General features: G+C 54.1%; 2 protein-coding genes across 2 annotated transcripts in view; both read left to right on the top strand.

The window, feature by feature from the left end:
- LOC116937717 (intermembrane lipid transfer protein VPS13C-like) overlaps positions 1-18,645 on the top strand; it is a 49,878-nt gene extending 31,233 nt beyond the window's left edge. The window contains exons 11-14 of the mRNA XM_076057106.1: positions 12,328-12,441; positions 16,095-16,241; positions 17,569-17,697; positions 18,508-18,645. Of these exons, the coding sequence (XP_075913221.1) occupies positions 12,328-12,441; positions 16,095-16,241; positions 17,569-17,697; positions 18,508-18,645 (528 nt within the window). The remainder of the gene's footprint in view (positions 1-12,327; positions 12,442-16,094; positions 16,242-17,568; positions 17,698-18,507) is intronic.
- A 7,156-nt stretch (positions 18,646-25,801) lies between these two features.
- LOC116937716 (intermembrane lipid transfer protein VPS13A-like) overlaps positions 25,802-25,996 on the top strand; it is a 43,659-nt gene continuing 43,464 nt past the window's right edge. Inside the window, exon 1 of the mRNA XM_076057105.1 lies at positions 25,802-25,877. The gene's annotated coding sequence lies outside the window, so the exon portion shown is untranslated. The remainder of the gene's footprint in view (positions 25,878-25,996) is intronic.

Here is a 25,996-nt window from a genome sequence, read left to right as displayed (position 1 = left end):
CCTGCTACACCTCCTGTTACACCACCTGTTACACCACCTGATACACCTCCTGCTACACCACCTGCTACACCACCTGCTACACCTCCTGCTACACCTTCTGCTACACCACCTGTTACACCACCTGCTACACCTCCTGCCCCGTGAGTATGCTGTGTGTACGCTGTGTGTATGCTGTGAGTACGCTGTGTGTGTGTACACTGTGTATACACTGTGTGTACACTGTGTATACACTGTGTGTATGCTGTGTGTACGCTGTGTGTACGCTGTGTGTATGCTGTGTGTACACTGTGTGTACACTGTGTATACTGTGTGTATGCTGTGTGTACACTGTGTGTACGCTGTGTGTACACTGTGTTTACCCTGTGTGTATGCTGTGTGTATGCTGTGTGTATGCTGTAGGTGCGGCTGTGTGTAGGTAACAGCCTGCTCTGTGTGTATGCTGTAGGTACGGCCGTGTGTAGGTAGCAGCCTGCGCTGTGTGTATGCTGTGTGTATGCTGTAGGTACGGCTGTGTGTAGGTAACAGTCTGCTCTGTGTGTATGCTGTGTGTACGCTGTGTGTACCCTGTGTGTATGCTGTGTGTATGCTGTGTGTATGCTGTAGGTACGGCTGTGTGTAGGTAACAGCCTGCTCTGTGTGTATGCTGTGTGTATGCTGTAGGTGCGGCTGTGTGTAGGTAACAGCCTGCTCTGTGTGTATGCTGTAGGTGCGGCTGTGTGTAGGTAACAGCCTGCTCTGTGTGTACGCTGTGTGTACGCTGTGTGTACACTGTGTGTATGCTGTGTGTATGCTGTGTGTACGCTTTAGGTGCGGCTGTGTGTAGGTAACAGCCTGCTCTGTGTGTATGCTGTGTGTACGCTGTAGGTACGGCTGTGTGTAGGTAACAGCCTGCTCTGTGTGTACGCTGTGTGTACCCTGTGTGTATGCTGTGTGTATGCTGTAGGTGCGGCTGTGTGTAGGTAACAGCCTGCTCTGTGTGTACGCTGTGTGTATGCTGTGTGTATGCTGTGTGTACGCTGTGTGTACCCTGTGTGTATGCTGTGTGTATGCTGTAGGTACGGCTGTGTGTAGGTAACAGCCTGCCCTGTGTGTATGCTGTGTGTATGCTGTGTGTACGCTGTGTGTACCCTGTGTGTATGCTGTGTGTATGCTGTAGGTACGGCTGTGTGTAGGTAACAGCCTGCTGTGTGTATGCTGTGTGTACACTGTGTATGCTGTGTGTATGCTGTGTGTATGCTGTAGGTACGGCTGTGTGTAGGTAACAGCCTGCCCTGTGTGTATGCTGTGTGTATGCTGTAGGTACGGCTGTGTGTAGGTAACAGCCTGCCCTGTGTGTACGCTGTGTGTACACTGTGTGTATGCTGTGTGTACACTATGTATGCTGTGTGTATGCTGTGTGTATGCTGTAGGTACGGCTGTGTGTAGGTAACAGCCTGCTCTGTGTGTACGCTGTGTGTACACTGTGTGTACCCTGTGTGTACGCTGTGTGTATGCTGTGTGTATGCTGTAGGTGCGGCTGTGTGTAGGTAACAGCCTGCTCTGTGTGTATGCTGTGTGTACGCTGTGTGTATGCTGTGTGTACGCTGTAGGTACGGCTGTGTGTAGGTAACAGCCTGCCCTGTGTGTATGCTGTAGGTGCGGCTGTGTGTAGGTAACAGCTTGCTCTGTGTGTATGCTGTGTGTATGCTGTAGGTGCGGCTGTGTGTAGGTAACAGCCTGCCCTGTGTGTACACTGTGTGTACACTGTGCGTACACTGTGTGTACACTGTGAGTACACTGTGTGTATGCTGTGTGTATGCTGTGTGTATGCTGTAGGTACGGCTGTGTGTAGGTAACAGCATGCTCTGTGTGTATGCTGTGTGTACGCTGTGTGCATGCTGTGTGTATGCTGTAAGTGCGGCTGTGTGTAGGTAACAGCCTGCGCTGTGTGTATGCTGTGTGTATGCTGTAGGTGCGGCTGTGTGTAGGTAACAGCCTGCTCTGTGTGTATGCTGTGTGTACCCTGTGTGTACCCTGTGTGTATGCTGTGTGTACACTGTGTGTATGCTGTGTGTACACTGTGTGTATGCTGTGTGTATGCTGTAGGTACGGCTGTGTGTAGGTAACAGCTTGCCCTGTGTATACACTGTGTGTATGCTGTGTGTATGCTGTAGGTACGGCTGTGTGAAGGTAACAGCCTGCTCTGTGTATGCTGTGTGTACGCTGTGTGTACACTGTGTGTACCCTGTGTGTATGCTGTGTGTATGCTGTAGGTACGGCTGTGTGTAGGTAACAGCCTGCCCTGTGTGTATGCTGTAGGTACGGCTGTGTGTAGGTAACAGCCTGCCCTGTGAGTACACTGTGTGTATGCTGTGTGTATGCTGTGTGTATGCTGTAGGTGCGGCTGTGTGTAGGTAACAGCCTGCCCTGTGTGTACACTGTGTGTACACTGTGTGTATGCTGTGTGTATGCTGTGTGTATGCTGTAGGTACGGCTGTGTGTAGGTAACAGCCTGCCCTGTGTGTACACTGTGTGTACGCTGTGTATACACTGTGTGTATGCTGTGTGTACGCTGTAGGTGCGGCTGTGTGTAGGTAACAGCCTGCTCTGTGTGTATGCTGTGTGTACACTATGTATGCTGTGTGTATGCTGTAGGTGCGGCTGTGTGTAGGTAACAGCCTGCTCTGTGTGTATGCTGTAGGTGCGGCTGTGTGTAGGTAACAGCCTGCCCTGTGTGTACACTGTGTGTATGCTGTGTGTACACTGTGTATATGCTGTGTGTATGCTGTGTGTATGCTGTAGGTACGGCTGTGTGTAGGTAACAGCCTGCCCTGTGTGTATGCTGTAGGTACGGCTGTGTGTAGGTAACAGCCTGCCCTGTGTGTACGCTGTGTGTACACTGTGAGTACACTGTGTGTATGCTGTGTGTATGCTGTAGGTGCGGCTGTGTGTAGGTAACAGCCTGCCCTGTGTGTACGCTGTGTGTACGCTGTGTGTACACTGTGTGTACGCTGTGTATACACTGTGTGTATGCTGTGTGTATGCTGTGTGTATGCTGTAGGTGCAGCTGTGTGTAGGTAACAGCCTGCCCTGTGTGTACACTGTGTGTACACTGTGTGTACGCTGTGTGTATGCTGTGTGTACGCTGTAGGTACGGCTGTGTGTAGGTAACAGCCTGCCCTGTGTGTATGCTGTAGGTGCGGCTGTGTGTAGGTAACAGCCTGCCCTGTGTGTATGCTGTGTGTATGCTGTAGGTGCGGCTGTGTGTAGGTAACAGCCTGCCCTGTGTGTATGCTGTGTGTATGCTGTAGGTGCGGCTGTGTGTAGGTAACAGCCTGCTCTGTGTGTATGCTGTGTGTACACTGTGTGTATGCTGTAGGTACGGCTGTGTGTAGGTAACAGCCTGCCCTGTGTGTATGCTGTAGGTGCGGCTGTGTGTAGGTAACAGCCTGCCCTGTGTGTATGCTGTAGGTGCGGCTGTGTGTAGGTAACAGCCTGCCCTGTGTGTACACTGTGTGTACACTGTGTGTACGCTGTAGGTACGGCTGTGTGTAGGTAACAGCCTGCCCTGTGTGTATGCTGTAGGTGCGGCTGTGTGTAGGTAACAGCCTGCCCTGTGTGTATGCTGTGTGTATGCTGTGTGTATGCTGTAGGTGCGGCTGTGTGTAGGTAACAGCCTGCTCTGTGTGTATGCTGTGTGTACACTGTGTGTATAATGTAGGTACGGCTGTGTGTAGGTAACAGCCTGCCCTGTGTGTATGCTGTAGGTGCGGCTGTGTGTAGGTAACAGCCTGCCCTGTGTGTATGCTGTAGGTGCGGCTGTGTGTAGGTAACAGCCTGCCCTGTGTGTATGCTGTAGGTGCGGCTGTGTGTAGGTAACTGCCTGCCCTGTGTGTATGCTGTGTGTACACTGTGTGTATGCTGTGTGTACACTGTGTGTACGCTGTGTATACACTGTGTGTATGCTGTGTGTACGCTTTAGGTGCGGCTGTGTGTAGGTAACAGCCTGCTCTGTGTGTATGCTGTGTGTACGCTGTAGGTACGGCTGTGTGTAGGTAACAGCCTGCTCTGTGTGTATGCTGTGTGTATGCTGTAGGTACGGCTGTGTGTAGGTAACAGCCTGCCCTGTGAGTACACTGTGTGTACACTGTGTATATGCTTTGTGTACGCTGTGTGTACACTGTGTATGCTGTGTGTATGCTGTGTGTATGCTGTAGGTACGGCTGTGTGTAGCTAACAGCCTGCTCTGTGTGTACGCTGTGTGTACCCTGTGTGTATGCTGTGTGTATGCTGTAGGTGCGGCTGTGTGTAGGTAACAGCCTGCTCTGTGTGTACGCTGTGTGTATGCTGTGTGTATGCTGTGTGTATGCTGTGTGTACCCTGTGTGTATGCTGTGTGTATGCTGTAGGTACGGCTGTGTGTAGGTAACAGCCTGCCCTGTGTGTATGCTGTGTGTATGCTGTGTGTACGCTGTGTGTACCCTGTGTGTATGCTGTGTGTATGCTGTAGGTACGGCTGTGTGTAGGTAACAGCCTGCTGTGTGTATGCTGTGTGTATGCTGTGTGTACACTGTGTATGCTGTGTGTATGCTGTGTGTATGCTGTAGGTACGGCTGTGTGTAGGTAACAGCCTGCCCTGTGTGTATGCTGTGTGTATGCTGTAGGTACGGCTGTGTGTAGGTAACAGCCTGCCCTGTGTGTATGCTGTGTGTACACTGTGTACACTGTGTGTATGCTGTGTGTATGCTGTGTGTACACTATGTATGCTGTGTGTATGCTGTGTGTATGCTGTAGGTGCGGCTGTGTGTAGGTAACAGCCTGCTCTGTGTGTACGCTGTGTGTATGCTGTGTGTATGCTGTGTGTACGCTGTGTGTACCCTGTGTGTATGCTGTGTGTATGCTGTAGGTACGGCTGTGTGTAGGTAACAGCCTGCCCTGTGTGTATGCTGTGTGTATGCTGTGTGTACGCTGTGTGTACCCTGTGTGTATGCTGTGTGTATGCTGTAGGTACGGCTGTGTGTAGGTAACAGCCTGCTGTGTGTATGCTGTGTGTACACTGTGTATGCTGTGTGTATGCTGTGTGTATGCTGTAGGTACGGCTGTGTGTAGGTAACAGCCTGCCCTGTGTGTATGCTGTGTGTATGCTGTAGGTACGGCTGTGTGTAGGTAACAGCCTGCCCTGTGTGTATGCTGTGTGTACACTGTGTGTATGCTGTGTGTACACTATGTATGCTGTGTGTATGCTGTGTGTATGCTGTAGGTACGGCTGTGTGTAGGTAACAGCCTGCTCTGTGTGTACGCTGTGTGTACACTGTGTGTACCCTGTGTGTACGCTGTGTGTATGCTGTGTGTATGCTGTAGGTGCGGCTGTGTGTAGGTAACAGCCTGCTCTGTGTGTATGCTGTGTGTACGCTGTGTGTATGCTGTGTGTACGCTGTAGGTACGGCTGTGTGTAGGTAACAGCCTGCCCTGTGTGTATGCTGTAGGTGCGGCTGTGTGTAGGTAACAGCTTGCTCTGTGTGTATGCTGTGTGTATGCTGTAGGTGCGGCTGTGTGTAGGTAACAGCCTGCCCTGTGTGTACACTGTGTGTACACTGTGTGTACACTGTGAGTACACTGTGTGTATGCTGTGTGTATGCTGTGTGTATGCTGTAGGTACGGCTGTGTGTAGGTAACAGCATGCTCTGTGTGTATGCTGTGTGTACGCTGTGTGCATGCTGTGTGTATGCTGTAAGTGCGGCTGTGTGTAGGTAACAGCCTGCGCTGTGTGTATGCTGTGTGTATGCTGTAGGTGCGGCTGTGTGTAGGTAACAGCCTGCTCTGTGTGTATGCTGTGTGTACCCTGTGTGTACCCTGTGTGTATGCTGTGTGTACACTGTGTGTATGCTGTGTGTACACTGTGTGTATGCTGTGTGTATGCTGTAGGTACGGCTGTGTGTAGGTAACAGCTTGCCCTGTGTATACACTGTGTGTATGCTGTGTGTATGCTGTAGGTACGGCTGTGTGAAGGTAACAGCCTGCTCTGTGTATGCTGTGTGTACGCTGTGTGTACACTGTGTGTACCCTGTGTGTATGCTGTGTGTATGCTGTAGGTACGGCTGTGTGTAGGTAACAGCCTGCCCTGTGTGTATGCTGTAGGTACGGCTGTGTGTAGGTAACAGCCTGCCCTGTGAGTACACTGTGTGTATGCTGTGTGTATGCTGTGTGTATGCTGTAGGTGCGGCTGTGTGTAGGTAACAGCCTGCCCTGTGTGTACACTGTGTGTACACTGTGTGTATGCTGTGTGTATGCTGTGTGTATGCTGTAGGTACGGCTGTGTGTAGGTAACAGCCTGCCCTGTGTGTACACTGTGTGTACGCTGTGTATACACTGTGTGTATGCTGTGTGTACGCTGTAGGTGCGGCTGTGTGTAGGTAACAGCCTGCTCTGTGTGTATGCTGTGTGTACACTATGTATGCTGTGTGTATGCTGTAGGTGCGGCTGTGTGTAGGTAACAGCCTGCTCTGTGTGTATGCTGTAGGTGCGGCTGTGTGTAGGTAACAGCCTGCCCTGTGTGTACACTGTGTGTACACTGTGTGTATGCTGTGTGTACACTGTGTATATGCTGTGTGTATGCTGTGTATATGCTGTAGGTACGGCTGTGTGTAGGTAACAGCCTGCCCTGTGTGTATGCTGTAGGTACGGCTGTGTGTAGGTAACAGCCTGCCCTGTGTGTATGCTGTAGGTACGGCTGTGTGTAGGTAACAGCCTGCCCTGTGAGTACACTGTGTGTATGCTGTGTGTATGCTGTGTGTATGCTGTAGGTGCGGCTGTGTGTAGGTAACAGCCTGCCCTGTGTGTACACTGTGTGTACACTGTGTGTATGCTGTGTGTATGCTGTGTGTATGCTGTAGGTACGGCTGTGTGTAGGTAACAGCCTGCCCTGTGTGTACACTGTGTGTACGCTGTGTATACACTGTGTGTATGCTGTGTGTACGCTGTAGGTGCGGCTGTGTGTAGGTAACAGCCTGCTCTGTGTGTATGCTGTGTGTACACTATGTATGCTGTGTGTATGCTGTAGGTGCGGCTGTGTGTAGGTAACAGCCTGCTCTGTGTGTATGCTGTAGGTGCGGCTGTGTGTAGGTAACAGCCTGCCCTGTGTGTACACTGTGTGTACACTGTGTGTATGCTGTGTGTACACTGTGTATATGCTGTGTGTATGCTGTGTGTATGCTGTAGGTACGGCTGTGTGTAGGTAACAGCCTGCCCTGTGTGTATGCTGTAGGTACGGCTGTGTGTAGGTAACAGCCTGCCCTGTGTGTACGCTGTGTGTACACTGTGAGTACACTGTGTGTATGCTGTGTGTATGCTGTAGGTGCGGCTGTGTGTAGGTAACAGCCTGCCCTGTGTGTACGCTGTGTGTACGCTGTGTGTACACTGTGTGTACGCTGTGTATACACTGTGTGTATGCTGTGTGTATGCTGTGTGTATGCTGTAGGTGCGGCTGTGTGTAGGTAACAGCCTGCCCTGTGTGTACACTGTGTGTACACTGTGTGTACGCTGTGTGTATGCTGTGTGTACGCTGTAGGTACGGCTGTGTGTAGGTAACAGCCTGCCCTGTGTGTATGCTGTAGGTGCGGCTGTGTGTAGGTAACAGCCTGCCCTGTGTGTATGCTGTGTGTATGCTGTAGGTGCGGCTGTGTGTAGGTAACAGCCTGCCCTGTGTGTATGCTGTGTGTATGCTGTAGGTGCGGCTGTGTGTAGGTAACAGCCTGCTCTGTGTGTATGCTGTGTGTACACTGTGTGTATGCTGTAGGTACGGCTGTGTGTAGGTAACAGCCTGCCCTGTGTGTATGCTGTAGGTGCGGCTGTGTGTAGGTAACAGCCTGCCCTGTGTGTATGCTGTAGGTGCGGCTGTGTGTAGGTAACAGCCTGCCCTGTGTGTACACTGTGTGTACACTGTGTGTACGCTGTAGGTACGGCTGTGTGTAGGTAACAGCCTGCCCTGTGTGTATGCTGTAGGTGCGGCTGTGTGTAGGTAACAGCCTGCCCTGTGTGTATGCTGTGTGTATGCTGTAGGTGCGGCTGTGTGTAGGTAACAGCCTGCTCTGTGTGTATGCTGTGTGTACACTGTGTGTATAATGTAGGTACGGCTGTGTGTAGGTAACAGCCTGCCCTGTGTGTATGCTGTAGGTGCGGCTGTGTGTAGGTAACAGCCTGCCCTGTGTGTATGCTGTAGGTGCGGCTGTGTGTAGGTAACAGCCTGCCCTGTGTGTATGCTGTAGGTGCGGCTGTGTGTAGGTAACTGCCTGCCCTGTGTGTATGCTGTGTGTACACTGTGTGTATGCTGTGTGTACACTGTGTGTACGCTGTGTATACACTGTGTGTATGCTGTGTGTACGCTTTAGGTGCGGCTGTGTGTAGGTAACAGCCTGCTCTGTGTGTATGCTGTGTGTACGCTGTAGGTACGGCTGTGTGTAGGTAACAGCCTGCTCTGTGTGTATGCTGTGTGTATGCTGTAGGTACGGCTGTGTGTAGGTAACAGCCTGCCCTGTGAGTACACTGTGTGTACACTGTGTATATGCTTTGTGTACGCTGTGTGTACACTGTGTATGCTGTGTGTATGCTGTGTGTATGCTGTAGGTACGGCTGTGTGTAGCTAACAGCCTGCTCTGTGTGTACTCTGTGTGTACCCTGTGTGTATGCTGTGTGTATGCTGTAGGTGCGGCTGTGTGTAGGTAACAGCCTGCTCTGTGTGTACGCTGTGTGTATGCTGTGTGTATGCTGTGTGTATGCTGTGTGTACCCTGTGTGTATGCTGTGTGTATGCTGTAGGTACGGCTGTGTGTAGGTAACAGCCTGCCCTGTGTGTATGCTGTGTGTATGCTGTGTGTACGCTGTGTGTACCCTGTGTGTATGCTGTGTGTATGCTGTAGGTACGGCTGTGTGTAGGTAACAGCCTGCTGTGTGTATGCTGTGTGTATGCTGTGTGTACACTGTGTATGCTGTGTGTATGCTGTGTGTATGCTGTAGGTACGGCTGTGTGTAGGTAACAGCCTGCCCTGTGTGTATGCTGTGTGTATGCTGTAGGTACGGCTGTGTGTAGGTAACAGCCTGCCCTGTGTGTATGCTGTGTGTACACTGTGTACACTGTGTGTATGCTGTGTGTATGCTGTGTGTACACTATGTATGCTGTGTGTATGCTGTGTGTATGCTGTAGGTACGGCTGTGTGTAGGTAACAGCCTGCTCTGTGTGTACGCTGTGTGTACACTGTGTGTACCCTGTGTGTACGCTGTGTGTATGCTGTGTGTATGCTGTAGGTGTGGCTGTGTGTAGGTAACAGCCTGCTCTGTGTGTATGCTGTGTGTACGCTCTGTGTACGCTGTAGGTACGGCTGTGTGTAGGTAACAGCCTGCCCTGTGTGTATGCTGTAGGTGCGGCTGTGTGTAGGTAACAGCTTGCTCTGTGTGTATGCTGTGTGTATGCTGTAGGTGCGGCTGTGTGTAGGTAACAGCCTGCCCTGTGTGTACACTGTGTGTACACTGTGCGTACACTGTGTGTACACTGTGAGTACACTGTGTGTATGCTGTGTGTATGCTGTGTGTATGCTGTAGGTACGGCTGTGTGTAGGTAACAGCATGCTCTGTGTGTATGCTGTGTGTACGCTGTGTGCATGCTGTGTGTATGCTGTAAGTGCGGCTGTGTGTAGGTAACAGCCTGCACTGTGTGTATGCTGTGTGTATGCTGTAGGTGCGGCTGTGTGTAGGTAACAGCCTGCTCTGTGTGTATGCTGTGTGTATGCTGTGTGTACCCTGTGTGTATGCTGTGTGTACACTGTGTGTATGCTGTGTGTACACTGTGTGTATGCTGTGTGTATGCTGTAGGTACGGCTGTGTGTAGGTAACAGCTTGCCCTGTGTATACACTGTGTGTATGCTGTGTGTATGCTGTAGGTACGGCTGTGTGTAGGTAACAGCCTGCTCTGTGTATGCTGTGTGTACGCTGTGTGTACACTGTGTGTACCCTGTGTGTATGCTGTGTGTATGCTGTAGGTACGGCTGTGTGTAGGTAACAGCCTGCCCTGTGTGTATGCTGTAGGTACGGCTGTGTGTAGGTAACAGCCTGCCCTGTGAGTACACTGTGTGTATGCTGTGTGTATGCTGTGTGTATGCTGTAGGTGCGGCTGTGTGTAGGTAACAGCCTGCCCTGTGTGTACACTGTGTGTACACTGTGTGTATGCTGTGTGTATGCTGTGTGTATGCTGTAGGTACGGCTCTGTGTAGGTAACAGCCTGCCCTGTGTGTACACTGTGTGTACGCTGTGTATACACTGTGTGTATGCTGTGTGTACGCTGTAGGTGCGGCTGTGTGTAGGTAACAGCCTGCTCTGTGTGTATGCTGTGTGTACACTATGTATGCTGTGTGTATGCTGTTGGTGCGGCTGTGTGTAGGTAACAGCCTGCTCTGTGTGTATGCTGTAGGTGCGGCTGTGTGTAGGTAACAGCCTGCCCTGTGTGTACACTGTGTGTACACTGTGTGTATGCTGTGTGTACACTGTGTATATGCTGTGTGTATGCTGTGTGTATGCTGTAGGTACGGCTGTGTGTAGGTAACAGCCTGCCCTGTGTGTATGCTGTAGGTACGGCTGTGTGTAGGTAACAGCCTGCCCTGTGTGTACGCTGTGTGTACACTGTGAGTACACTGTGTGTATGCTGTGTGTATGCTGTAGGTGCGGCTGTGTGTAGGTAACAGCCTGCCCTGTGTGTACACTGTGTGTACACTGTGTGTACGCTGTGTGTATGCTGTGTGTACGCTGTAGGTACGGCTGTGTGTAGGTAACAGCCTGCCCTGTGTGTATGCTGTAGGTGCGGCTGTGTGTAGGTAACAGCCTGCCCTGTGTGTATGCTGTGTGTATGCTGTAGGTGCGGCTGTGTGTAGGTAACAGCCTGCCCTGTGTGTATGCTGTGTGTATGCTGTAGGTGCGGCTGTGTGTAGGTAACAGCCTGCTCTGTGTGTATGCTGTGTGTACACTGTGTGTATGCTGTAGGTACGGCTGTGTGTAGGTAACAGCCTGCCCTGTGTGTATGCTGTAGGTGCGGCTGTGTGTAGGTAACAGCCTGCCCTGTGTGTATGCTGTAGGTGCGGCTGTGTGTAGGTAACAGCCTGCCCTGTGTGTACACTGTGTGTACACTGTGTGTACGCTGTAGGTACGGCTGTGTGTAGGTAACAGCCTGCCCTGTGTGTATGCTGTAGGTGCGGCTGTGTGTAGGTAACAGCCTGCCCTGTGTGTATGCTGTGTGTATGCTGTGTGTATGCTGTAGGTGCAGCTGTGTGTAGGTAACAGCCTGCTCTGTGTGTATGCTGTGTGTACACTGTGTGTATAATGTAGGTACGGTTGTGTGTAGGTAACAGCCTGCCCTGTGTGTATGCTGTAGGTGCGGCTGTGTGTAGGTAACAGCCTGCCCTGTGTGTATGCTGTAGGTGCGGCTGTGTGTAGGTAACAGCCTGCCCTGTGTGTATGCTGTAGGTGCGGCTGTGTGTAGGTAACAGCCTGCCCTGTGTGTATGCTGTGTGTACACTGTGTGTACACTGTGTGTACGCTGTGTATACACTGTGTATGCTGTGTGTACGCTGTAGGTGCGGCTGTGTGTAGGTAACAGCCTGCCCTGTGTGTATGCTGTGTGTACACTGTGTGTATGCTGTGTATACACTGTGTGTATGCTGTGTGTATGCTGTAGGTACGGCTGTGTGTAGGTAACAGCCTGCCCTGTGAGTACACTGTGTGTACGCTGTGTATATGCTGTGTGTATGCTGTGTGTATGCTGTAGGTGCGGCTGTGTGTAGGTAACAGCCTGCCCTGTGTGTATGCTGTAGGTGCGGCTGTGTGTAGGTAACAGCCTGCCCTGTATGTATGCTGTAGGTGCGGCTGTGTGTAGGTAACAGCCTGCCCTGTGTGTATGCTGTAGGTGCGGCTGTGTGTAGGTAACAGCCTGCCCTGTGTGTATGCTGTAGGTGCGGCTGTGTGTAGGTAACAGCCTGCCCTGTGTGTACGCTGTGTGTACACTATGTATGCTGTGTGTATGCTGTGTGTACGCTGTAGGTACGGCTGTGTGTAGGTAACAGCCTGCCCTGTGTGTACCCTGTGTGTATGCTGTGTGTACGCTGTAGGTACGGCTGTGTGTAGGTAACAGCCTGCCCTGTGTGTACACTGTGTGTATGCTGTGTGTATGCTGTAGGTACGGCTGTGTGTAGGTAACAGCCTGCCCTGTGTATACACTGTGTGTATGCTGTGTGTATTCTGTAGGTGCGGCTGTGTGTAGGTAACAGCCTGCCCTGTGTATACACTGTGTGTATGCTGTGTGTATGCTGTAGGTGCGGCTGTGTGTAGGTAACAGCCTGCCCTCCGCTGAGTTCTCCATGGAGACCGCTGGCAGCTCTGGTTGCCTTCGCTGTAAACCTCACAAGCAAGCGTCTACTGAGCTGCTCGTGAGAGACACGCGGGGGTGGAGACACGCGGGGAGACGCGGGGAGAGAGACACGGGGAGAGAGACACGGGGGGGTGGGAGACGCGGGGAGACACAGGGAGACACGGGGGAGACACGGGGAGAGAGACACGGGGGGAGAGACACGGGGAGAGAGACGCGGGGAGAGAGACACGGGGAGAGAGACATGGGGAGAGAGACACGGGGAGAGAGACACGGGGAGAGAGACACGGGGAGAGAGACGCGGGGAGACACGGGGAGACACGGGGAGACACGGGGGGGTGGGAGACACGGGGGGGTGGGAGACACGGGGGAGAGACACGGGGAGACGCGGGGAGACGCGGGGGGGTGGGAGACACGGGGAGAGACACGGGGAGACACGGGGGGGGGGTGGGTGGGAGACACGGGGAGACGCGGAGAGACACGGGGAGACACGGGGGGAGACACGGGGGGAGACACGGGGGAGACACGCGGGTTTGGGAGACACGGGGAGACACGGGGAGACGCGGGGGGGTGGGAGACACGGGGAGAGACACGGGGAGACACGGGGGGGGGTGGGTGGGAGACACGGGGAGACGCGGAGAGACACGGGGAGACACGGGGGGAGACACGGGGGGAGACACGGGGGAGACACGCGGGTTTGGGAGACACGGGGAGACACTGGGAGACGCGGGGGGGTGGGAGACACGGGGAGAGACACGGGGAGAGACAGACTCTGCAACTGCTGCTGTTGATGTTGATGGTGGTGGTGATGTTGATGGTGGCGATGTTGATGGTGGCGATGTTGATGGTGGCGATGTTGATGGTGTTGATGGTGTTGATGTTGATGATGTTGATGTTGATGGTGTTGATGGTGTTGATGGTGTTGATGTTGATGGTGTTGATGTTGATGATGTTGATGGTGTTGATGGTGTTGATGTTGATGGTGTTGATGTTGATGGTGTTGATGTTGATGGTGTTGATGTTGATGTTGATGATGGTGATGGTGGTGTTGATGTTGATGGTGTTGTTGATGGTGTTGATGGTGTTGATGGTGTTGTTGATGGTGTTGTTGGTGTTGACGGTGGTGATGCAGGTGGGGGTGAACATCACCCTCACTAGCTTGTCGCTGACCAAGGTGTTGATGTTGATGGTGGTGTTGATGGTGTTGATGGTAGTGATGTTGATGATGATGATGGTGGTGTTGATGGTGATGATGTTGATGTTGTTGATGGTGATGTTGATGGTGTTGACGGTGGTGATGTTGATGGTGATGGTGATGGTGGTGTTGATGTTGATGGTGTTGATGTTGATGGTGTTGATGTTGTTGATGGTGTTGATGGTGTTGATGTTGATGGTGTTGATGTTGATGTTGTTGATGGTGATGGTGGTGTTGTTGATGATGTTGATGATGGAGATGACGGTGTTGATGGTGATGATGGTGGTGATGGTGGTGGTGTTGATGGTGTTGATGGTGTTGATGGTGTTGATGGTGTTGTTGATGTTGTTGATGTTGATGTTGTTGATGTTGATGGTGTTGTTGGTGTTGATGTTGCCGCTGCAGGTGGGGGTGAACATCACCCTCACTAGCTTCTCGCTGACCAAGGTGTTGATGTTGATGGTGGTGTTGATGTTGATGGTGATGACGGTGTTGTTGATGTTGATGGTGTTGATGTTGATGGTGATGGTGTTGTTGATGGTGTTGTTGATGGTGGTGATGTTGATGATGTTGATGGTGGTGATGTTGATGATGTTGATGTTGATGGTGGTGTTGTTGATGATGTTGATGGTTGGTGATGGTGATGTTGATGGTGTTGATGTTGATGGTGTTGATGTTGTTGATGTTGATGTTGATGGTGTTGATGTTGATGTTGATGATGATGGTGTTGTTGATGATGTTGTTGATGTTGATGGTGTTGTTGATGGTGGTGTTGATGTTGTTGATGATGTTGTTGATGGTGTTGATGGTGATGATGGTGGTGTTGTTGATGATGATGGTGGTGTTGTTGATGTTGGTGTTGATGTTGATGGTGTTGTTGATGTTGGTGTTGATGTTGATGGTGTTGTTGATGGTGTTGATGTTGATGGTGTTGTTGATGTTGGTGTTGATGTTGATGGTGTTGTTGTTGATGTTGATGTTGATGGTGTTGATGTTGATGTTGATGATGATGGTGTTGTTGATGATGTTGTTGATGTTGATGGTGTTGTTGATGGTGGTGTTGATGTTGTTGATGATGTTGTTGATGGTGTTGATGGTGATGATGGTGGTGTTGTTGATGATGATGGTGGTGTTGTTGATGTTGGTGTTGATGTTGATGGTGTTGTTGATGTTGGTGTTGATGTTGATGGTGTTGTTGATGGTGTTGATGTTGATGGTGTTGATGGTGTTGACGGTGGTGATGCAGGTGGGGGTGAACATCACCCTCACTAGCTTCTCGCTGACCAAGGTGTTGATGTTGATGGTGGTGTTGATGTTGATGGTGGTGATGATGTTGATGGTGTTGTTGGTGTTGATGTTGATGGTGATGGTGTTGTTGATGGTGTTGTTGATGGTGGTGATGTTGATGATGTTGATGGTGATGTTGATGATGATGGTGATGATGGTGATGGTGTTGATGGTGATGATGTTGTTGATGATGTTGATGGTGTTGATGGTGTTGTTGATGATGTTGATGGTGTTGATGGTGTTGATGTTGATGATGATGTTGATGGTGTTGATGGTGTTGTTGATGATGTTGATGGTGTTGATGGTGTTGATGTTGTTGATGTTGATGTTGTTAGTGGTGTTGTTGATGGTGATGATGGTGATGTTGATGTTGTTGTTGTTGATGGTGGTGATGCAGGTGGGGGTGAACATCACCCTCACTAGCTTCTCGCTGACCAAGGTGTTGGCTCTGAGTGCCTTCCACATTGCACACAATGCCTCAGCGCTTGTTGTTGATGGTGTTGTTGATGGTGTTGTTGGTGGTGATGTTGGTGGTGATGTTGATGGTGTTGTTGATGGTGTTGTTGATGGTGTTGTTGATGGTGTTGTTGGTGTTGACGGTGATGATGGTGGTGTTGTTGATGATGATGGTGGTGTTGTTGATGTTGGTGTTGATGTTGATGGTGTTGATGTTGATGGTGTTGTTGTTGTTGATGGTGGTGGTGTTGTTGATGTTGGTGTTGATGTTGATGGTGTTGATGTTGTTGTTGATGTTGATGGTGGTGATGCAGGTGGGGGTGAACATCACCCTCACTAGCTTCTCACTGACCAAGGTGTTGATGTTGATGGTGTTGTTGATGGTGGTGATGTTGATGGTGATGATGGTGTTGTTGATGGTGTTGATGTTGATGGTGTTGATGTTGATGGTGTTGTTGATGATGTTGATGATGTTGATGTTGATGATGATGATGTTGTTGTTGATGATGTTGATGATGGTGATGTTGATGTTGTTGATGGTGGTGTTGATGGTGATGTTGATGGTGTTGTTGATGGTGTTGTTGGTGTTGACGGTGGTGATGCAGGTGGGGGTGAACATCACCCTCACTAGCTTCTCGCTGACCAAGGTGTTGATGTTGATGTTGATGGTGTTGATGTTGGTGTTGATGGTGATGTTGATGATGTTGATGGTGTTGTTGATGGTGTTGTTGTTGTTGATGTTGATGGTGTTGTTGATGTTGATGTTGCTGATGCAGGTGGGGGTGAACATCACCCTCACTAGCTTCTCGCTGACCAAGGTGTTGGCTCTGAGCGCCTTCCACATTGCACACAATGCCTCAGCGCTGAACATCGAACTGAGGGAGCTTGGAAGCCACAGATGGACGTTCCTCTCTCCTGGGGAGGTGGGTGGGTGGTGGGTGGGTGGGTGGGGGGGTGGGGGGTGTGGGTGGGGGGGTGGGTGGGTGGGTGGGTGGGGGGGTGGGTGGGTGGGGGGGTTGGTGGGTGGGTCAGTGACTGTGTGACTGTGTGTCTGTGTGTGACTGTGTGACTGTGTGTGTGTCTGTGTGTGACTGTGTGACTGTGTGTGTCTGTGTGTGTGTGTGTGACTGTGTGTGTGACTGTGTGTGGCTGTGTGTGTGACTGTGTGTGACTGTGTGTGTGACTGTGTGTGTGTGTGACTGTGTGTGTGTGTGACTGTGTCTGTCTGTGTGTGTGTGTCTGTGTGTGTGTGTGACTGTGTGTGTGTGTGACTGTGTGACTGTGTGTGTGACTGTGTGTGTGACTGTGTGTGACTGTGTGTGTGACTGTGTGTGTGTGTGTGACTGTGTGTGTGACTGTGTGTGTGTGTGTGTCTGTCTGTGTGCGTGTGGGGAGCGGTAGTGTAGTGGTTAGCGCTACGCTGCGCTATGAACCTGGCGACCCGTGGTTCGATTCCCGCTCACGGCCAACACCGGTGACGATTATCTGAACCGGTCCCGGGCCTCCCCTAGGTCGACTCAGCCTCAAATGAGTACCTGGTGCGGTGTGTAAACATTGCCACTAGGGAGACAAAGGCGGTCGGGCATGGTGCTGGCCACCCACCCCCTCGTGTACCGTTCCGGCCTTCATAGGTGCTCGCTAACAGCACTTGCCCCTACTGTCTGTTACAGGCTATATGGGGGATCTTTTTTATCTTTGTGTGACTGTGTGTGACTGTGACTGTGTGTGTGTGACTGTGTGTGTGACTGTGTGTGTGTGTGTGACTGTGTCTGTCTGTGTGTGTGTGTGTGTGACTGTGTGTGTGACTGTGTGTGACTGTGTGTGTGTCTGTGTGTGTGTGTGACTGTGTGTGTGTCTGTGTGTGTGTGTGACTGTGTCTGTGTGTGTGTCTGTGTGTGTGTCTCTGTGTGTGTGTCTGTGTGTGTGTGTCTGTGTGTGTGACTGTGTGTGTGTGTCTGTGTGTGTGACTGTGTGTGTGTGACTGTGTGTGTCTGTGTGTGTGTCTCTGTGTGTGTGTGTCTGTGTGTGTGTCTGTGTGTGTGTCTGTGTGTGTGTGTCTGTGTGTGTGACTGTGTGTGTGTGTCTGTGTGTGTGACTGTGTGTGTGACTGTGTGTCTGTGTGTGTGTGACTGTGTGTGTGTGACTGTGTGTGTGTGACTGTGTGTGTGTGTCTGTGTGTGTGTGACTGTGTGTGACTGTGTGTGACTGTGTGTGTGTGTGTGACTGTGTGTGTGTGTGTGTGACGTACAGCGTGCACCGCTTTGGCCAGAGTGTACCAGCGGGAGAATGTGCTTGCGAGTGGCCGGCTCTGAGTTGGAGTCGGCAGACTTCCTCTACACGCTACCTCAACCTCACACCGCACTGCAGCTGCAGGATGAGGTGCACAGCCTGGGGAGTGGGGTGGTGATGCTGATGATGATGCTGATGATGATGATGGTGCTGATGATGGTGTTGATGCTGATGCTACTGATGATGATGGTGTTGATGCTGATGATGCTACTGATGATGGTGATGCTACTGATTATGCTGATGCTACTGATGATGATGCTACTGATTATGATGATGCTGATGATGTTGGTGTTGATGCTGATGCTACTGATGATGATGGTGTTGATGCTGATGCTACTGATGATGATGGTGTTGATGCTGATGATGCTACTGATGATGATGCTACTGATGATGATGCTACTGATTATGATGATGCTGATGATGATGGTGTTGATGCTGATGCTACTGATGATGATGTTGATGCTGATGATGCTACTGATGATGATGATGATGTTGATGATGATGCTACTGATGATGATGATACTGATGCTGATGATGATGCTATTGATGATGATGATGGTGTTGATGAGGATGCAAATGATGATGATGATAATGATGATGATGCTACTGATGATGCTACTGATGATGATGATGTTAATGTTGATGATGATGCTGATAATGATAATGATGATAATGATGATGCTGCTACTACTGATCATGATGCTCCTGATGATGATGCTACTGATGATGCTGGTGATGTTGATGGTAATGATGCTACTGCTGATGATGATGCTACTGATGATGCTCCTGATGGTAATGATGATGATGCTGCTACTGATGATGCTGCTGCTGATGATGATGATGCCACTGATGATGATGCTACTGCTGATGATGCTGCTGCTTATGCTACTGCTGGTGCAGCCCTTTGCGCTGTGCGTGGAGGTGAGCGTTGTGGAGAGCTGTGCGCTGGTGAGGGTGAGTGACTACACAAGAGGCACCGCTCCCGTGCTGATCATCAACCACACAGAGTCACTGGCGCTCACCTACTCTCAGGGGTGAGTGGTGAGTGGGTGGTGAGTGGGTGGGTGGGTGAGTGGGTGAGTGAGTGGGTGAGTGAGTGGGTGGGTGGGTGGGTGAGTGGGTGAGTGAGCGGGTGAGTGAGTGGGTGGGTGAGTGAGTGGGTGAGTGGGTGGGTGAGTGAGTGAGTGGGTGGGTGAGTGAGTGAGTGGGTGAGTGAGTGAGTGGGTGAGCGACTACACAAGAGGCACCGCTCCCGTGCTGATCATCAACCACACAGAGTCACTGGCGCTCACCTACTCTCAGGGGTGAGTGGTGAGTGGGTGGTGAGTGGGTGAGTGAGTGAGTGGGTGGGTGGGTGGGTGAGTGGGTGAGTGAGTGAGTGGGTGGGTGGGTGGGTGGGTGGGTGGGTGAGTGAGTGAGTGGTTGGGTGGGTGGGTGAGTGGGTGGGTGGGTGGGTGGGTGGGTGGGTGAGTGAGTGAGTGGGTGGGTGAGTGAGTGGGTGAGTGGGTGGGTGGGTGAGTGGGTGAGTGAGTGGGTCAGTGAGTGAGTGAGTGGGTGAGTGAGTGGGTGAGTGAGTGGGTGGGTGGGTGGGTGAGTGGGTGGGTGAGTGGGTCAGTGAGTGAGTGAGTGGGTGAGTGAGTGGGTGAGTGGGTGAGTGAGTGGGTGGGTGGGTGGGTGGGTGAGTGAGTGAGTGGGTGAGTGAGTGAGTGGGTGGGTGGGTGAGTGGGTGGGTGAGTGGTGAGTGAGTGGGTGGGTGGGTGAGTGGGTGGGTGAGTGGTGAGTGAGTGGGTGGGTGGGTGGGTGAGTGGGTGGGTGAGTGAGTGAGTGAGTGGGTGAGAGGGTGAGTGAGTGAGTGAGTGAGTGGGTGAGTGAGTGAGTGAGTGGGTGGGTGAGTGGGTGGGTGAGTGAGTGGTGAGTGAGTGAGTGGGTGAGTGACTACACAAGAGGCACCGCTCCCGTGCTGATCATCAACCACACAGAGTCACTGGCGCTCACCTACTCTCAGGGGTGAGTGGTGAGTGGGTGGTGAGTGGGTGGGTGAGTGGGTGGGTGGGTGGGTGAGTGAGTGAGTGGGTGGGTGGGTGGGTGAGTGGGTGAGTGAGTGGGTGAGTGGGTGGGTGAGTGGTTGGGTGGGTGGGTGAGTGGGTGGGTGGGTGGGTGGGTGGGTGGGTGAGTGAGTGAGTGGGTGGGTGAGTGAGTGGGTGAGTGGGTGGGTGGGTGAGTGGGTGAGTGAGTGGGTCAGTGAGTGAGTGAGTGGGTGAGTGAGTGGGTGAGTGAGTGGGTGGGTGGGTGGGTGAGTGGGTGGGTGAGTGGGTCAGTGAGTGAGTGAGTGGGTGAGTGAGTGGGTGAGTGGGTGAGTGAGTGGGTGGGTGGGTGGGTGGGTGAGTGAGTGAGTGGGTGAGTGAGTGAGTGGGTGGGTGGGTGAGTGGGTGGGTGAGTGGTGAGTGAGTGGGTGGGTGGGTGAGTGGGTGGGTGAGTGGTGAGTGAGTGGGTGGGTGGGTGGGTGAGTGGGTGGGTGAGTGAGTGAGTGAGTGGGTGAGAGGGTGAGTGAGTGAGTGAGTGAGTGGGTGAGTGAGTGAGTGAGTGGGTGGGTGAGTGGGTGGGTGAGTGAGTGGTGAGTGAGTGAGTGGGTGAGTGACTACACAAGAGGCACCGCTCCCGTGCTGATCATCAACCACACAGAGTCACTGGCGCTCACCTACTCTCAGGGGTGAGTGGTGAGTGGGTGGTGAGTGGGTGGGTGAGTGGGTGGGTGGGTGGGTGGGTGAGTGAGTGAGTGGGTGGGTGGGTGGGTGAGTGGGTGAGTGAGTGGGTGAGTGGGTGGGTGGGTGAGTGAGTGAGTGGGTGGGTGAGTGAGTGGGTGAGTGGGTGGGTGGGTGAGTGGGTGAGTGAGTGGGTCAGTGAGTGAGTGAGTGGGTGAGTGAGTGGGTGAGTGAGTGGGTGGGTGGGTGGGTGAGTGGGTGGGTGAGTGGGTCAGTGAGTGAGTGAGTGGGTGAGTGAGTGGGTGAGTGGGTGAGTGAGTGGGTGGGTGGGTGGGTGAGTGAGTGAGTGGGTGAGTGAGTGAGTGGGTGGGTGGGTGAGTGGGTGGGTGAGTGGTGAGTGAGTGGGTGGGTGGGTGAGTGGGTGGGTGAGTGGTGAGTGAGTGGGTGGGTGGGTGGGTGAGTGGGTGGGTGAGTGAGTGAGTGAGTGGGTGAGAGGGTGAGTGAGTGAGTGAGTGGGTGAGTGAATGAGTGAGTGGGTGGGTGAGTGGGTGGGTGAGTGAGTGGTGAGTGAGTGAGTGGGTGAGTGACTACACAAGAGGCACCGCTCCCGTGCTGATCATCAACCACACAGAGTCACTGGCGCTCACCTACTCTCAGGGGTGAGTGGTGAGTGGGTGGTGAGTGGGTGAGTGAGTGAGTGGGTGGGTGGGTGGGTGAGTGGGTGAGTGAGTGAGTGGGTGGGTGAGTGAGTGGGTGGGTGGGTGGGTGGGTGAGTGGGTGGGTGAGTGAGTGGGTGAGTAGGTGAGTGAGTGAGTGGGTGGGTGGTGAGTGAGTGAGTGGGTGGGTGAGTGGGTGGGTGGGTGAGTGAGTGAGTGGGTGGGTGAGTGGGTGAGTGAGTGGGTGGGTGGGTGGGTGAGTGAGTGAGTGGGTGAGTGGGTGGGTGAGTGGTGAGTGAGTGGGTGAGTGAGTGGGTGAGTGGGTGGGTGAGTGGTGAGTGAGTGACTGGGTGAGCGACTACACAAGAGGCACCGCTCCCGTGCTGATCATCAACCACACAGAGTCACTGGCGCTCACCTACTCTCAGGGGTGAGTGGTGAGTGGGTGGTGAGTGGGTGAGTGAGTGAGTGGGTGAGTGGGTGAGTGGGTGGGTGGGTGAGTGAGTGAGTGAGTGGGTGAGTGGGTGAGTGAGTGAGTGAGTGGGTGAGTGGGTGAGTGAGTGGGTGAGTGAGTGAGTGAGTGGGTGAGTGAGTGAGTGGGTGAGTGGGTGGGTGGGTGAGTGGGTGGGTGGGTGGGTGAGTGGGTGAGTGAGTGAGTGAGTGGGTGAGTGGGTGAGTGAGTGAGTGGGTGGGTGAGTGGGTGAGTGAGTGAGTGAGTGGGTGAGTGTGTGAGTGAGTGAGTGAGTGGGTGAGTGGGTGAGTGAGTGAGTGAGTGGGTGAGTGGGTGGGTGGGTGGGTGAGTGGGTGGGTGAGTGAGTGAGTGGGTGGGTGAGTGAGTGAGTGTGTGGGTGAGTGGGTGAGTGGGTGGGTGGGTGAGTGGTTGGGTGGGTGAGTGGGTGGGTGAGTGGGTGGGTGGGTGGGTGAGTGGGTGGGTGGGTGAGTGGGTGGGTGGGTGGGTCAGTAGGTGAGTGGGTGGGTGGGTGAGTGAGTGAGTGGGTGAGTGGGTGAGTGAGTGGGTGAGTGGTGAGTGGGTGGGTGGGTGAGTGGGTGGGTGAGTGGGTGAGTGAGTGGGTGGGTGAGTGAGTGGGTGAGTGAGTGGGTGGGTGGGTGAGTGGGTGGGTGGGTGAGTGGGTGAGTGGGTGGGTGGGTGGGTGAGTGGGTGGGTGAGTGAGTGAGTGAGTGGGTGGGTGAGTGGGTGGGTGGGTGAGTGGGTGGGTGAGTGGGTGAGTGGGTGGGTGGGTGGGTGAGTGGGTGGGTGAGTGAGTGAGTGGGTGGGTGAGTGGGTGGGTGGGTGAGTGGGTGGGTGGGTGAGTGAGTGAGTGGGTGGGTGAGTGACTACACAAGAGGCACCGCTCCCGTGCTGATCATCAACCACACAGAGTCACTGGCACTCACCTACTCTCAGGGGTGAGTGGTGAGTGGGTGGTGAGTGGGTGGGTGAGTGGGTGGGTGAGTGGGTGGGTGGGTGAGTGAGTGGGTGAGTGGGTGGGTGGGTGAGTGGTTGGGTGGGTGAGTGAGTGGGTGGGTGGGTGGGTGAGTGGGTGAGTGAGTGAGTGGGTGGATGAGTGGGTGGGTGGATGAGTGGGTGGGTGAGTGGGTGGGTGGGTGGGTGAGTGGGTGAGTGGGTGGGTGGGTGAGTGGGTGGGTGGGTGGGTGAGTGGGTGGGTGAGTGAGTGAGTGGGTGAGTGAGTGGGTGGGTGGGTGAGTGGGTGGGTGGGTGAGTGGGTGAGTGAGTGGGTGGGTGGGTGGGTGGGTGAGTGGTGAGTGAGTGAGAGGGTGAGTGACTACACAGGAGGCACTGCTCCCGTGCTGATCATCAACCACACAGAGTCACTGGCGCTCACCTACTCTCAGGGGTGAGTGGTGAGTGGTGAGTGAGTGGGTGAGTGGGTGAGTGGGTGAGTGGGTGGGTGGGTGGGTGAGTGGGTGAGTGGGTGGGTGGGTGAGTGGGTGGGTGAGTGAGTGGGTGAGTGAGTGAGTGGGTGAGTGGGTGAGTGAGTGGGTGAGTGAGTGAGTGAGTGAGTGGGTGAGTGAGTGAGTGAGTGGGTGAGTGGGTGGGTGGGTGAGTGGGTGGGTGGGTGGGTGAGTGAGTGGGTGAGTGGGTGAGTGGGTGAGTGAGTGAGTGGGTGGGTGAGTGGGTGAGTGAGTGAGTGAGTGGGTGAGTGTGTGAGTGAGTGAGTGAGTGGGTGAGTGGGTGAGTGAGTGAGTGAGTGGGTGAGTGGGTGGGTGGGTGGGTGAGTGGGTGGGTGAGTGAGTGAGTGGGTGGGTGAGTGAGTGAGTGTGTGGGTGAGTGGGTGAGTGGGTGGGTGGGTGAGTGGGTGGGTGGGTGAGTGGGTGGGTGAGTGGGTGGGTGGGTGGGTGAGTGGGTGGGTGGGTGAGTGGGTGGGTGGGTGGGTCAGTAGGTGAGTGGGTGGGTGGGTGAGTGAGTGAGTGGGTGAGTGGGTGAGTGAGTGGGTGAGTGGTGAGTGGGTGGGTGGGTGAGTGGGTGAGTGAGTGGGTGGGTGAGTGAGTGGGTGAGTGAGTGGGTGGGTGGGTGAGTGGGTGGGTGGGTGAGTGGGTGAGTGGGTGGGTGGGTGGGTGAGTGGGTGGGTGAGTGAGTGAGTGGGTGGGTGAGTGGGTGGGTGGGTGAGTGGGTGGGTGAGTGGGTGAGTGGGTGGGTGGGTGGGTGAGTGGGTGGGTGAGTGAGTGAGTGGGTGGGTGAGTGGGTGGGTGGGTGAGTGGGTGGGTGGGTGAGTGAGTGAGTGGGTGGGTGAGTGACTACACAAGAGGCACCGCTCCCGTGCTGATCATCAACCACACAGAGTCACTGGCACTCACCTACTCTCAGGGGTGAGTGGTGAGTGGGTGGTGAGTGGGTGGGTGGGTGGGTGAGTGGGTGGGTGGGTGGATGAGTGGGTGGGTGGGTGAGTGGGTGGGTGAGTGGGTGGGTGGGTGGGTGGGTGAGTGGGTGGGTGAGTGGGTGGGTGGGTGGGTGAGTGAGTGAGTGGGTGGGTGGGTGGGTGAGTGAGTGAGTGGGTGAGTGGTGAGTGAGTGGGTGAGTGGGTGGGTGGGTGAGTGAGTGAGTGGGTGGGTGGGTGAGTGGTGAGTGAGTGAGTGGGTGAGTGACTACACAAGAGGCACCGCTCCCGTGCTGATCATCAACCACACAGAGTCACTGGCGCTCACCTACTCTCAGGGGTGAGTGGTGAGTGGGTGGTGAGTGGGTGAGTGAGTGAGTGGGTGAGTGGGTGAGTGGGTGGGTGGGTGGGTGAGTGGGTGAGTGAGTGGGTGAGTGAGTGAGTAGGTGGGTGAGTGAGTGAGTGGGTGAGTAAGTGGGTGAGTGGGTGGGTGAGTGGGTGGGTGGGTGGGTGAGTGGGTGGGTGGGTGGGTGAGTGGGTGGGTGGGTGGGTGAGTGGGTGGGTGAGTGGGTGAGTGGGTGGGTGGGTGAGTGGGTGGGTGAGTGGGTGGGTGGGTGGGTGGGTGAGTGGGTGGGTGAGTGAGTGAGTGGGTGAGTGAGTGAGTGGGTGAGTGAGTGAGTGAGTGGGTGAGTGAGTGAGTGGGTGGGTGAGTGGTGAGTGGGTGGGTGGGTGGGTGGGTGAGTGGGTGGGTGGGTGGGTGGTTGGGTGGTTGAGTGGGTGGGTGAGTGAGTGAGTGGGTGGGTGGGTGGGTGAGTGAGTGGTGAGTGGGTGGGTGAGTGGGTGGGTGGGTGAGTGGGTGGGTGGGTGAGTGGGTGGGTGGGTGGGTGGGTGAGTGAGTGGGTGAGTGAGTGAGTGAGTGGGTGAGTGAGTGAGTGGTGGGTGAGTGAGTGGGTGAGTGAGTGACTGAGTGAGTGTGCGAGTGAGTGAGTGTGCGAGTGAGTGGGTGAGTGAGTGAGTGAGTGGGTGAGTGGGTGGGTGAGTGGGTGGGTGGGTGGGTGAGTGAGTGAGTGGGTGAGTGAGTGAGTGGGTGGGTGAGTGGGTGAGTGGGTGGGTGGGTGGGTGGGTGAGTGGGTGGGTGAGTGGGTGGGTGAGTGGGTGGGTGGGTGAGTGGGTGGGTGAGTGGGTGAGTGGGTGGGTGGGTGGGTGGGTGAGTGGGTGGGTGGGTGAGTGGGTGGGTGAGTGGGTGGGTGAGTGGGTGGGTGGGTGGGTGAGTGGGTGGGTGGGTGAGTGGGTGGGTGGGTGAGTGAGTGAGTGAGTGGGTGAGTGAGTGAGTGGGTGGGTGGGTGGGTGAGTGAGTAGTGAGTGGGTGGGTGAGTGAGTGGGTGGGTGGGTGGGTGAGTGGGTGGGTGAGTGGGTGGGTGGGTGGTTGAGTGGGTGGGTGAGTGAGTGAGTGAGTGGGTGGGTGGGTGGGTGAGTGAGTGGTGAGTGGGTGGGTGAGTGGGTGGGTGGGTGGGTGAGTGGGTGGGTGAGTGGGTGGGTGGGTGGGTGGGTGAGTGAGTGGGTGAGTGAGTGAGTGGGTGAGTGAGTGAGTGGGTGAGTGAGTGAGTGAGTGGGTGAGTGAGTGAGTGAGTGGTGGGTGAGTGAGTGGGTGAGTGAGTGACTCAGTGATTGTGCGAGTGAGTGAGTGTGCGAGTGAGTGGGTGAGTGAGTGAGTGGGTGAGTGGGTGGGTGAGTGGGTGGGTGGGTGAGTGAGTGAGTGAGTGGGTGAGTGAGTGAGTGGGTGGGTGAGTGGGTGAGTGGGTGGGTGAGTGGGTGGGTGAGTGGGTGGGTGGGTGAGTGGGTGGGTGAGTGGGTGAGTGGGTGGGTGGGTGGGTGAGTGGGTGGGTGAGTGGGTGAGTGGGTGAGTGAGTGGGTGAGTGGGTGAGTGGGTGAGTGAGTGGGTGAGTGAGTGAGTGGGTGAGTGGGTGAGTGAGTGAGTGGTGAGTGAGTGACTGGGTGAGCGACTACACAGGAGGCACCGCTCCCGTGCTGATCATCAACCACACAGAGTCACTGGCGCTCACCTACTCTCAGGGGTGAGTGGTGAGTGGGTGGTGAGTGGGTGGGTTGGTGGGTGGGTGAGTGGGTGGGTGGGTGAGTGAGTGGGTGAGTGAGTGGGTGGGTGGGTGAGTGGGTGGGTGGGTGAGTGGGTGGG

Source organism: Petromyzon marinus, chromosome 79 (assembly GCF_048934315.1).
Source record: "Petromyzon marinus isolate PM22_M1 ecotype Great Lakes invasive population chromosome 79, UKy_Petmar_22M1.pri1.0, whole genome shotgun sequence".
Classification (NCBI taxonomy): domain Eukaryota; kingdom Metazoa; phylum Chordata; class Hyperoartia; order Petromyzontiformes; family Petromyzontidae; genus Petromyzon; species Petromyzon marinus.
The sequence above is the reverse complement of the archived record's forward strand: the minus strand, read 5'-3'. Positions and strand labels throughout refer to the sequence as shown.